Raw genomic sequence first — 12798 nt, forward strand, 5'->3', positions numbered from 1 at the left:
TATGGCTGTCAACCCTGAACGTGAAATCCGTCGCTGCTACAACTGCTGCCGTAACGGTCATCTAACCTCTAAATGCCCCAGCAAACTACGATGCGGAAGGCGTGCCATGAGCCACCCGACCCATGAATGCTGCTCCGAAACTCTGCGGTGCTGCAACTGCAACGGTAATCACATTTCGGGATGCCGATCCTGCCCATAACAACAACGTGAGCTAAGGCGGTACGCACAACTCTTCTCCTAATCATGTCCCATAAAAATCTTTCAACCTTCTCTTATCTCCAAATTAACACTCGTCACTGTATGGCTGCTTCCGCCTCTCTGGCCCAACTTACGATTGAAAAAAAAATGTTTACGATATAAAACGTGTACAAGAATCCTTTGCCTCCCCTTCACCTGTTAACCTCCACCCATCACGAAGTCCTAGAATATCACCCACCTAAGAGGCCATGGTGGAACGACGAACTTGCTAACCTCAAGCAGCGGATGAGACAAACCTACAGGAAATGGCGAAAAAAAAAAAAGACAACGCCGGAAACTTCTACTATTAGCCCGGCTGTCTTAGCCCCGTGATTGGCTCGAGACTGGCGGTGCAGTGCGGCATGTGCTGCCAATGGTTTCATGCGGAGTGCATTACACTCTTGTTATCCACGGCGGAAAAGTGTAATCCAAGAGACATGGAGTGGCTTTGTCGACCCTGCGCAACGCCTGCCAAGCTTGGCCAACGATATCTATCGGAGAATCGTTTGGGATTGGCGGTGGAGTTTTGCAACTCTATTAACGACCACACAATCTACGTTGACATATGTCAAAAAGGTATGTACGCCTTTCAGTGGTCAACTCCTCTCATGTTTAGGTGTTGGCCATTTTTTTCAGCATATCGTTTAGAAGTAGTGTAACCGCATCGGCATCTGTTTGATATGTCTCCCTGTTGTTTTTTTTTCATTTAGCTCAGAAGACGCGCGATTGGGCCGCGCTTGCCAACTTCTCTTCACACTTTGCGGGTGAGTGCGTCGAATTGGATTTCCACGGACTATACGCTTTATCCCGTGTTGGCAACTTTGAGGAATTTCGGCGCGTGCTGTCCGTGTCTTCTCTGCGGAGGGCGATGATTCTCGATCTGGCGACCACGATCGAGTGGGAAGAGTTTTGTCATCCTGATTCCGCGACGTTTGCCCGACATCTGCGCGAATCCATCGATATGGTGTGCGGCACACCACAAATGTTATCGCCAAGACGTAGTGAATCTGGTATGATTAGCGATGATGAAGAGAGAGGGCACATCTCGCAATTAAGAGCTCTATCCTTTTCGGATGGCGGTGGTGGTTGCGACGCAAGTCAAGAAAAAGAGCAGAGTCAAACGGATGACTCGTCGAATAAAAGTGACACGGCATCGGAAGCGGATCAGCATCCAGCCAAAAAGAGGCCTCGAATGTGTTTCTCTTCGACCTCGTCCTCGGCGTCGTCATCAGACATGCCTTCATTGCCTCCTCCTCGGCCACCACCTCGATCGTCGGCTGGACCCTCTGGCTTTTTCAAAAATCGACTCAGCCTTCGCCGTCGACAGCAGTAATGGTCTGCTTATCAAAACTTATTTCTTATTATATATTTCAGTTTTATAAATGTGCGAAAAATTCAGAGTAATGGGATGAATATCTCTATGGTATTCCGAGGTCTTTTCAGTCAAAAGAGAACAGCTGCTTTTTTTTTAATTACTTGTTTTCATTGCCACCCAATTTTCGAGATTCCCACTTTCACCAACAATTAGCCGTCGCGTCCAACCCGGAAAAAAAATGTGATACACCTCACATTTCTTTACGAACCCATTTTGTCTGATTTTAATTGTTACGCGATAACTGTTGCATTTTTTTTACTCCATTAATGTGGGAAACCTCAAACTTCCGTCTCTACCATCTAATAATTTGGTAGGCATATATTTGTAATTGCTTTTTCTAATTATGGCATAAGGCATTCTGTTTCTATTTACAGATTAATTCACGCCAACTTCAGACACTTGCCAGCTGTTCGATATGTTACATGTGGTACAACACGTCAAAACTCGTTATTAGTCAGCGTGCAATCACGGTAAGCGAAATATCGGTGGGTGTGTGTCACGCAACCATCGGTGAATACGCGAAAATCATGGCTGAGCATCTGGATTACCCAACGGCCGCTTCCGGCGAGTTGCTCCAATGTGTGAACCACTAGCAGACAGCAGAGCTGCAGATTTTGTTTGAATCCGACGAAACAGCGGCTTGCCTGATTGCGTATTGTAAGAATTATTTTATTACTCTAGTTTACAAATTGCGGAAAAGTTATGTAATCATTGTCTTTTGTTGCAGAATCGAAACAAAGATTCGGTATATTTCCAATTGGCTTCGTGATGGTGATTGAGCGCGTGACTGGTAACTGACGTTCTTTTCCGGCTGGCTGGATACACTACTGATGGAGAGAAAGTTTAATCTACTTCCGATGGTTGTCCAAGGCTAGCGGAATGAAAGGGCTCGCGTCTCTTCCGGTAATCAATGTGTGCTTGAAACAATTTCATACTTAAGGAATTTAATCTGAAAGTCATTCGTTATTGCAGAAAAGTTATCTTTATAGTCGCGAATGGAGTCATGCAGGTCGTATACAAAGAAGATTCCATAGCGCACGCTCAGCTTCCTGATCTGAACGGACCGACGCCCTTGGCAATGCCCAACTAGAGCACGATTGCCAACTCGACCTGTAATAAAGTTGCCAAGACGAAATGGAAGTGATCAAACAAATTGTGTTAATTGCTATGCGCCCATGTTGCTGATGACATTGAAGTGAACTGTAAGTGTCTATGATGATCGTTTCACAATGTGTGATATTTAAATTTGTCAACAACTCGGTAGACCTATCGAGTCATTGAAACGTTCAACCCCGAATTCATCTAATTATTATGTCTTTACTCAACGCGTCCAGTTTTCGTTTGCCAAACTTATGTACATGTGATATTACTTATGGTATTTTTAATCGTTTTTTAGCTAATGTAAACTTGAATCACCATGCAGTACCTTCAGGAGTGTGTGTCACGGTGACGAGATATTTGTCATAGTTGTTGTCACGTTGTCTCACACATTTCACATTAATTGGCCGACATTCAAGTAACGTCTATGTATTGATGAACGAAAATAGATCAATAACACAGTGACAAAAGAAATAATTGAAAATTTATTATTTGTTTCCATTGACCTCCTCGTCTTCATCATCACTTAGATACTCATTGTTGAGGCGAGGGCGTGATGCTGCTTCGGAGTGTTTTGCCAATGACCTGGCGAGTACGGCGTAGACGACTCCGTCTCCCACACTGGACCCTACGAAAAGAATAGTGAAATAAAAATAGGTTCAGTTTTTTTTTGTTTTGTTTTAAAAAGCCATAGTAATAATTGGTTAAAATAGAGTGGCCTTTTGTAACGTTAGGTCAATCCCACCCGCTTCTTAATCTACCAAATTCGTCTTAAATTTAACAAACGCTAAATTTCGAAGGCGCCCAATTGGTTATATTTACATACGGTGGTTGTAATTGTGGTATTCCACTTTGGCCTGGTGAATGAAGTGTCTTTGCTGTGCGGGAGACAGCGTTGGCCAGTCACTGTGGGATTCGGCAACGAAGGCGCGGTAATTTCCGACCCATCGTCGCCTTTTGCTTTTGTCGCGTGCTTCCTGACGGTGTTTCTGGCATTGATACCTGAATTGAATTAACGCAAACGATGAACAAGGGAAATGTAGTCACGTTTCTGAATCTTCAAGAAGGGTAGTCACTGTGCAGATTTCCCACGGTTTAATCTGTTACGGGCAGATGCTTGATCTACAGAATAGCGAATAGCAAAAGTATTTGACTTTACGCTAGACTAAACTTCCCTGGATTAGAACGGGGCTCACGTTATTATTCTTAATGATATTTTACAAAAAAACCGGATTAAAGGCACGTTTGTCGACGACGTGCTTGTCCTTTTGTAAAATCCTGCGGGAGATGGTATAACCACTATATTGGCGCTTTCAGGCCGAAGACTGATAATCTCCTTATCAATGGCTTTTTTCTCTTCATCTAGTAGTGCGTTGGTCATGGCCGTGACGTCATAGAACGGTTGTTGTTCTTCCTTGCTGAGAGCCTTTTTTATATTGCTCAAACTTTAGTTTTCGAAAGAGCAACTGAAAAATAACACTCAAAATAAATTAATCGCATGGTTAACACTACCTTCCATGTTTCTGCTATCGATGCAAAGTTGTAGTCCATAACTCTGCAGCCCTCATCAGCTAATTTGAAGTCCTCACAGCGGCATTTGTAGAACGTGCCAAACGCCGTGTATTTGCTAAGTGACATCCTTTTATACAGGAGTTGTCGAAGCGTGATTGTTCGTTTGGCTCGAGCAGCAACGTGCTAGTTAAAGGAAAGAAAAGATTTTTTTTTAATTACTCTGAGGATTAGTAATAGAAGCCGTTTGAATTTTTAGTAATAGAAAATATTTTAAATGTGTACATATACTGGGTAATGGATTTTTGACACCGAAATAAGGAAGAAAAAAAACAGAATACCGTATCGGAAATACAGGAAACGAATTGAAAAGGCGATATTATGTTCAACAATTTGAAAAGTTTCCGGGGGGAAAAAATGGCCTATATGTAGTCAACTTGCGGAAAATTATCAGCGGAAGCTGTCTGCTCTTGTTATTCAAATTTAAGCTTTTCTTATTTGAAAAAAAAAATCAACGAAGAAAAGATTTCGCCGCTACGCTAGTTTCTATCCACTTCAATTAATTAGAGCCGTTATTCTTAGGGTGATGTGGACGACCGGTTAGTGATGAGCATATTTCTTATATTAACGGTTGGTGGACATGAATCAAATTTAAAAAAAATCGAATGTTGGTTGGCATGTGACTGAACGTTTTCGGACATCTGAGAAATACCAGATATTAGTAATACACTGGCTCGAAATCTTGACATAATATCTAAATTCTCTACTGCAAAAGTGGAAAAGTGCATGGTATGATGATGTATGATGTATGATGGTATGATTCTTATATGAACGCTTGGATAGGAATACAACTCTTGGAGAGCTTTTATTTGTTAACCGAAACTTCCTTAATCTCCTTGGGAAGGATAGCGCCGAAGTTTACAGTATCGCTGGACAATGATTAAAAGAGTATTCATTTTTTTTCGTCGATTGGAAACTATACCCTTCTTTGATTACGACGTTCCATTATTGGGGGAGAAGGGGGATTATTTTTGGATTCTTCTGCAATAATCATAATCCCTCGTTATTCATACTATTACTGAAGTATTTGCCCAATTTCAAAGATTGCTGTTTACTTTTCCCTGAGGTGAGTCAGTCATGTAACGTGAATGAGACTCAAATTTTAAATTTTTTTTTGCATTTTCTGCAGATGTATTTGTCACAAGAAGAAATCGCCCTTGCCATGCAAATGTCTGGTACCAGTCCTGAAGAACTTTTAGTGCAAGAGCACTTTCAAGAAGCCAGAACCACTCAGAACTTTTTGGAGCAAGTATCATCGTGCAGAGAGCTGCTAAATATATTGGATTGGAGATTTCCCAACTACCAAAAGAGTTCCTCGGTGTCTTATAAGCTGTTGTGCTCTATTCTTCACAACCCCACAAGATTCAAAGGGGTAATGTTAAATATTTAATCATTAAGCTTTTCAATTTTGCGCTCCGTTGTATGATGCTCCTCTCTGTTAGTTGACGGCAACATCATTAAGTCTCCAGCTGACTTTGAAAAAGCTTTTGCCTGCCACTTTTTTAAAAAGGCTGACCCCCCCACCCTTTTTTTAAATTCAAAAATATCTCCCTTCCTAAAAGAACGACCCGATGACCACCTAGAAAACGCCGAACGAGAAGCTATGTGGAAGTTATAAAAATACACTAGTGTATCTTTATCATCATCATCTCGGTCATCATCCCATAGCTGTGTGATGAAGTGAAAGTACGCTGTGCTCAGAAGAATGCAATCGGTATTGGGTACGGAGAGAGATGCGACGTGACCGTCACTACAAGAGGGGCAAATTTGGACTAAAGAGGCGCGAGCTTCTCTGTTGTGCACATCCATGGGGGATGGGTGCCGTGTTGCCAGATGTAGCGTCATCACACACTAGTTGCTATTTCTAGCCAAGGAGCCTCAAACTAATGTTTGCCGGCTTTTTTAAATACTATGTTTTTGAAAATTGATTTTGTTTTCAAGCATGAGAATGTTCTTCAATTTGGCATTTTATAGCAACATTGAATAGTACTAGACAAGACGATTGTTTGTTGGTGAGTGACCCGGTGAGGCACAGAGGGAAAAAAACCCACTCACAGCGTCACCCCTTCAAAAAAGTTGCCAGATTGAGGGAATTGTACTCGTTGACCAGGGGTGCCAGTTGGGAGAAATAAAATAGGCAGGGGACTTCTGTTTTGAAGTCGGAAGTGGAATTTTTCTTTTTGTATTCCAAGTACATTAACACCCATCATCTAAAATTAAACAAATACCCGAGTAGGCTACTATCAAGTTAGTAGTGAACGCGACATTCCCCTCATCAGAAGAAATTGAGCCATTCCATCCCTAAAAGGCCGACAGATTACTTTTCTCTGGAGAAAAGTAATCTGTCGGCTTTGGAGAAAAAGTTTTCCTACTTTTCCTCAAATTTTTGTTCGTCACTGAAATTTCGAATATTTTCATTTTCCCTTACCTAATTTGTCTTTAATGTCCCTTTGCTATTTTAATTGTAATTTAACTGTAGCCTGATGATATGAACCAATACATTAATTATCAAATAACCCTGAGTTAATTTCCAGCATTGTTTCTTTTGAGGAATGAGCAAGATGTCTGAAAATATTGATTAGGTTTGGGTGTTAATCGAAAAGGAGCGACGTCGCGATGGCCCTGTGTCTCCTGTTATGGGAACTAAAATAGTTAAGTAGTGTTGACTGCTTTTTTTCTCTGTGTGACGACAGTGAAAGTAGAAACCGAAATCAATTTAATTGGAATTTGAATTTTTGCAGAACCAAGTTAATGCCCAACATAGCGCCTGTGATGACTCACAGCGCCACTTAGTGTAACTTAGGAATTTGCTGCAACACAAATTTCGGTGGTTGAAGCACCACCCTCTAGGCAATTCCCTTCCCTAGCAATGGGGGTGGAGCTTCAACCCCCTAAAAGTGGTCTTCCTCCATCTCACCACAGGTGGCGCTAGCGCTAAATGCGTCTTAAAGAGTATCCCAAAATGCAAAATTTATTCGAAATTTATTTGATTTATTTATTCGAAAAGTTATTCGCGGACAACGAATAATTTTTTTTCTAAAAGATATCGAATAACGAATACGAATAAAAGTCATTTATTCGACGAATAACGAATAAGAATAAATTTATTCTTTATTCTCGAATAAGGAATTTTATTCGAAACGAATAATCCGACAGAACACTGCTGTTTTGTTGTCCATTCATTTGTTCTTTTGTTCGTTTTGTTATAAAATAATTTAAAAAAAAAAAAACTTAAAATACAATGATGACATAATTTATATTGTTTGTGCGGTACCAAGGGTCAATATAATATAACTCAAAGATTAAAAATGGTAAAGAACGATATTGGGCATTCTAAGCCATAGCGGTGTGAACACTTGCCTTGTTTTCCATCACGATATGCTCTAACGTACTCATCTTCATAAGGCTCATCGATTGTCTCACAGGCAACACATTTTTCTTGTTCCGCTTTCTGACTGTCTGATTTATCGTGGTTTCCTAAAATCCATCTGCCGAAATCAGCTACCGTAGGAGGTCTGTGTAAAGACAAAGGAATTTGTTATTTAATTAATAACAAATCCAAATCATAAAATAAACTTACGTTAGTAGGAGACTCAAAGTATTTCCTAAAAGATCATTGTGACCAATCGGTGCCTCGGACAACTCACATATAGCTCGTTGAACGCAAGCCATTCCATCGATTCCAAAACTGTGAAATGTGAAAATTGATAGCTGTGTTAGACGTGAAGTTACCTGTGTTTTTGAATGACGTTTTTACCTTGACAACAGGGACTCCATATTCTTATAGATGTAGCGGCGTTCTTCGTTTGCGCGCTCCTGTTCTTGTCGATGAATCTGCTCAATCTCATTGACGTCATCCTCGCGACTCTCATCGCGTCCGTAAAAAGATGTTAGCTGGTCATAAGTCGGAATGAAGAAACGAAAAGGCACTCTCATGTTGTAAAATCCTGACTGTTGAGCGAGAGCGCGAACCGGCATTGAGAGATCGAAAGTGATCGTAATGCTTGTGTTTGCAGGAAGAAGAATCACCGAGCGTTTGTGACGACCGCTAGATTCTCCGTGCTCACTTCTCTGAAAACATTGGCTGATGGGTATTACTAAAAAGAAAATTAAACTCAGTGGTATAACTTGAAATCGCTTCATGTTGCTGTCGATGACAGGAGTATCAACTCGTCGACTGAACTTAAAACAGGGTAGCAGATTACCTTTATACTTTCGTGCGTGAAAGACCAAACGGAACTCGTGAGAACACATTCGTCCAAGTTCCGGTTTCCATGTAAATCTTTTTCTTGAACAGATAACCAATGCAAGTTGCAGGTAAGCATGTAACCGAAAATTGCGTGCCATTCAATAAGAACTACTAAAGTTGACCCTCGTTACAATGCTTTCTGGAACGGAAATGAACGGTTCGTGAGTATTTGTATTACATGTAACAAATATACGTATTTATTACTGTAAATACACATTGTCGTCTCAATAGCTTGCTTCCTGGCTGTTAAACTCGATATCAAAACTAAACTAAATCGGAAAATTAAGTGTTCCACATTAGAGAGGATCCCAATCCCATATACCCCTATCCCAATCAAATGCATTTATTTTTAAAAATTAGAACATCGCTTTAAAACAGTTGCTAACTAATGTTGATCACACTGAACTCAATAAATTTAAAGGTGCAGTGTATTTCAAAATCCCGGACGTAAAAAGCACAGAGCAACAATCATAGTTCTGTTTGGTTCATAGCTTACATCAGAAAAGGGCAGCTCGAGGAAAAAGAAGTAGGAAGAAAAAACAAACAAAGGCGAATTGACTACTGCACCGTGATAGAACAACGGAAGACAAATAATTCACGGAGCACGTATTATATGATCCATCAAGTATATTTTGTTTTTCATCCTTCATTAATAGGTTTTGACTCCAGTATTCGATTTTTTCATCGTCCGTCGGTCATCAAACACGAGCCTTAGAGCTTTTACGTTCTTCAGGTGGAGAAGGAGAACCTGACAGATCACATGTCTCCAATACAGATGGGCAAAAACGCCCATTAGATGGTCCAACAGACAGCGGGAAATTACACTGAATCCATCGTCGGTAATCAATGACATCATCTGTCACTCGAATTATTCTACCCAAAATACTTTAGGAAAGCGTGACAGGTTAGTAAAATCTCCACGAGGTTATCTGTAAAAGTGTTACCTTTGGACGTTAGGATTATTAATATCGTCTCTGAGAGGATGTACCGCCTGAGTTAGGGTGACGTATGCATACTCGAAAGCTGTTTTAACGTGCAATGCGCCATAAGAGCTGCGACCGATGTCATTGGAAGGATTCAGGGGATCCTCAATACAAAGAAGTGACGGACGATATCCATCTGACATGTGGATCTGAATCTAGGGAGGGTAAAGTTGATTTACTTCATCACAAGTGAACATATAAACTCTTTCTAGACCTCATCTTTGGGCACATAAGAACCGCCATCTCGTATCCTAAGAGCTGTTTTAAGGTAGTTGAAATGCCGACCATATAATTCTAAAAATTCAATTAACAAGACCCCCAGATTTGCAGTGGGTTGAGTTGCTTCAGGCCGAGGATGCAACTGAAATTGTAAAGTTTCATTAGTTCCTGAAATTATAGTCCATTTAGTTCATTAGAGAACACACCTGAAGGAAACTAATTGTCATCAAAATCAGACTATATGAGCTGATTCCTCCAGTAAACACCTCATTGAGGTCACGTTGTAAAAGAAATTGCTTTAAGACGAACACGAGGCGTTGGAGGGTTGGATACGATCCTGCAAAATATCGATTTTAGACAATCTGAAAGTCCACATAATAATGTAATAGAGTTTTACTCTTAAAATGACGAATCAATTCTGCACTTCGCACTCCATTACTCATATTAAAGCTGATATCGACCTTGACTTCGGTAGCACGATCGGTTAACTTCACTATTGGCACCTGTAACCAGAAATGTACCGATTTATCATAAGAGAAAATTAAATACGGCAAAATTATAGAACATGAAATCAAAATAACGTAACTAAAATAAATTACTTTCAAATGCTTTTGTTAAAAACATAAAATTCTGACAAATATTAAAAGAAAACCATGTGGTTTACTTAATCAAACCAACTTACAGAAGCTTTATCTAGAACTTTCAACGTGTTCCGGTCAGCAATCCCTTTTTCTAGCAAAACCTTTTCTAACGTACGAAGCGGAAGGACGTCCCATTTCCCCAACACTACAAGGTCTATATCACTGGAGGAAAAAAAGAAAGAAATGTTAATGCAGAATTCATAAAATCCAAGAAATGTAAATAGTTTACCTTGTAGGAAGATAAAGCCCTGTATGAAAGCTACCAAAAATTTGAACACTTGCATGTGGCCAAATTTTCATTATCACATCTATGATTCTGTGAACTACGGCAAGTCTGACTTGATGCTCTTGCGGAGTTGGTGTCATATATTGGAAGAAGTCCTCAATTTCTTCATGAAGCCTAAAACCACATGTCTCATTAAAATGACTTAAATATCACATGAACATCCAGTTTTGACTTACCCTAACACTCCTTTTGCATAATGTTTTCCATGAAAAAGCCAAGGGCACCCATTATATTTTCCAATTAGTCTACTTCTGTGCTTACTTAGTCCAATCGCTGTACTTGCTTTGTTGGAACCATCTCTTTTCCTTTTTAAGCCTTTAGTGTAGTCATTGTCTTCTAACAAAATGAATGACTCACTAGATGGGAGTCCTTCACTAGGTGAGTGATTCATTTGAGAGTTAAGATTTTCAAAGGAGTTTTGTTCTTTTTCCCACAATCTCTGCCAGAATTCATAAGCTGGTCCGAATTGCTCCGGCTGAATTTTCAAAAGACGATTTGTCGCAACAGCCGATAAATTTACCACATTTTAGTTAGTTACCTGTATCCATCCAAAGGCTGGATCCATAAAAATGAGTATGTTTAGGTAATCTAAAAACCAACGTTGGAAGTTTGATTAGGAATGCAGGCACGATTTTTTACGAAAATGTTTAATACAATGGCTACTCTAAACTAGAAGTAGGATTGTTTCGTGAGAGAGCTTAACCGAGCACGCAACTCCAGTAAAAAAAAAAGTAACAGTTTCCTCAGTTGACTGAAAGTCTGAACAGTTGACAGTGGCCACTCAAGGCAAAAGAAGTGAAGCAGAATATGAGCAGAAGAGATGAGTAAAATGCGGAATGAGGACTTGGAAAACCATAAAATGCATAAAAATATCTAGCCGGCGCCCGACAGTCGCTGTAGCGGCTATTTACAAATGCATTGGCATCCTGGTTCCTGGAGCTTAGGTAACTTCTGCTCTTGCTTTTCCCACTCTTTTACCGATACAATCGGATTAATTTTAAACGATAATAAGTTGTGTAATTCAAGGAACGCAAATCATGTGAAATACGATTTTTTTTTAATTAAAATTTACAAAAAAAAAAGAAAAAATAAGAAGACGTTTCAATGGAAAGACTTTTCTCAAAAAATGTAATACTTTCTTATGTTAACGAGAAAACATTTAAAAATTAAAAAAAAGTGTTAATTACTTCCATAGTTTTCAACGGAAGAATGAAATAAAGAGCAGTAAGAAGGGTAGCAGTGGTAGCACGCTAGCACCATAAGATGAACACCGTACTATGAAACCGGCTGAAGCAGAAATAAATTGGTAATTTTCTCTTGTTGTAACGTTAATACCAGACCTGTGGTGGTGGGGGGAAAAGACCACAAGACCCTGTTAAGTTAGTGTATACTAAAGTGGACGTATTGCCGCTGTGTTATACAATCACTCGCGTTTATGCAAGAACGCGCGATCAATAATGAAAGAAAAGTCAGTATTTTGTATCAAGTATTTTTCATGAGGACAGAAGTAATATAGGTTTTTTTCATTATTATATAATACCAGTTTTCACAATAAATGAACTCAGTTAATTGGGTCATGTGTGATATGTAACAGTGTGAAAAGAAAGTTGTCTGACTTGTATAGTTCCCTACGTATTAGTTGTGCCGTAAGACGCTGTTCAGCTTTTTTTTTAATTATTATCGTTAATGTACAGATTATTTTTGTTCAAATGAACCTACGAAAAAGATAATATTTATTTTAAAAAAGCTGCCTCTGCTAACGAGGTAGCTGGTAACACCCAGCAGTAGTTGGGGGTGAAACGTTTACTACCATGCCACCAATCCAATTATATTACCTCAGTACTTATTTATGTGGCAGAGAGCGGCACTGTGTTTCGAATACAGGTTTCATTTACTCAATCGATGCAGTATAGCTCGGCAGTGAAGGTCCAATTGGTATTATTTAATCTCATTTGCTGCAGCTAAACGATGCGAGTTCCCACAAGGAAATGAGATACCGGTGGCAGATTTCTATTCCTTATTGTATTTCTCCTTTGCTTGAGTGGCCTCCTTCCAAGCGGCAGTTGGTGAACTATGTGCACTCTCTGCAGGCTCAATTTCCCCTACAGCATATTGCCGAGCATATTGCTGTATATTACCCT

The 12798-nt window shown here is 39.8% G+C and overlaps 2 protein-coding genes across 2 annotated transcripts; both read right to left on the reverse strand.

Moving 5' to 3' along the window:
- Positions 1–7516: 7516 nt before the first annotated feature.
- Positions 7517–8452, reverse strand: LOC124196695. The gene is made up of 3 exons (XM_046591864.1): positions 8037–8452; positions 7860–7967; positions 7517–7794 (listed from the first exon to the last, which is right to left on the reverse strand). Exons 1-3 carry the CDS (start codon positions 8420–8422, stop codon positions 7575–7577), a joined length of 714 nt encoding a protein of 237 aa, XP_046447820.1. The 5' UTR covers positions 8423–8452; the 3' UTR covers positions 7517–7574.
- A 486-nt stretch (positions 8453–8938) lies between these two features.
- Positions 8939–11482, reverse strand: LOC124197461 (terminal nucleotidyltransferase 4B-like). Its single transcript, XM_046592948.1, has 10 exons — positions 11312–11482; positions 11196–11245; positions 10834–11132; positions 10601–10771; positions 10413–10533; positions 10128–10233; positions 9937–10067; positions 9726–9872; positions 9473–9666; positions 8939–9413 (listed from the first exon to the last, which is right to left on the reverse strand). The coding sequence occupies exons 2-10, from the start codon at positions 11220–11222 to the stop codon at positions 9227–9229; spliced, it is 1383 nt and encodes a 460-aa protein (XP_046448904.1). The 5' UTR covers positions 11223–11245; positions 11312–11482; the 3' UTR covers positions 8939–9226.
- Positions 11483–12798: the final 1316 nt, after the last annotated feature.

This window comes from Daphnia pulex, chromosome 7 (genome assembly GCF_021134715.1).
Source record: "Daphnia pulex isolate KAP4 chromosome 7, ASM2113471v1".
In the NCBI taxonomy this organism is placed as follows: domain Eukaryota; kingdom Metazoa; phylum Arthropoda; class Branchiopoda; order Diplostraca; family Daphniidae; genus Daphnia; species Daphnia pulex.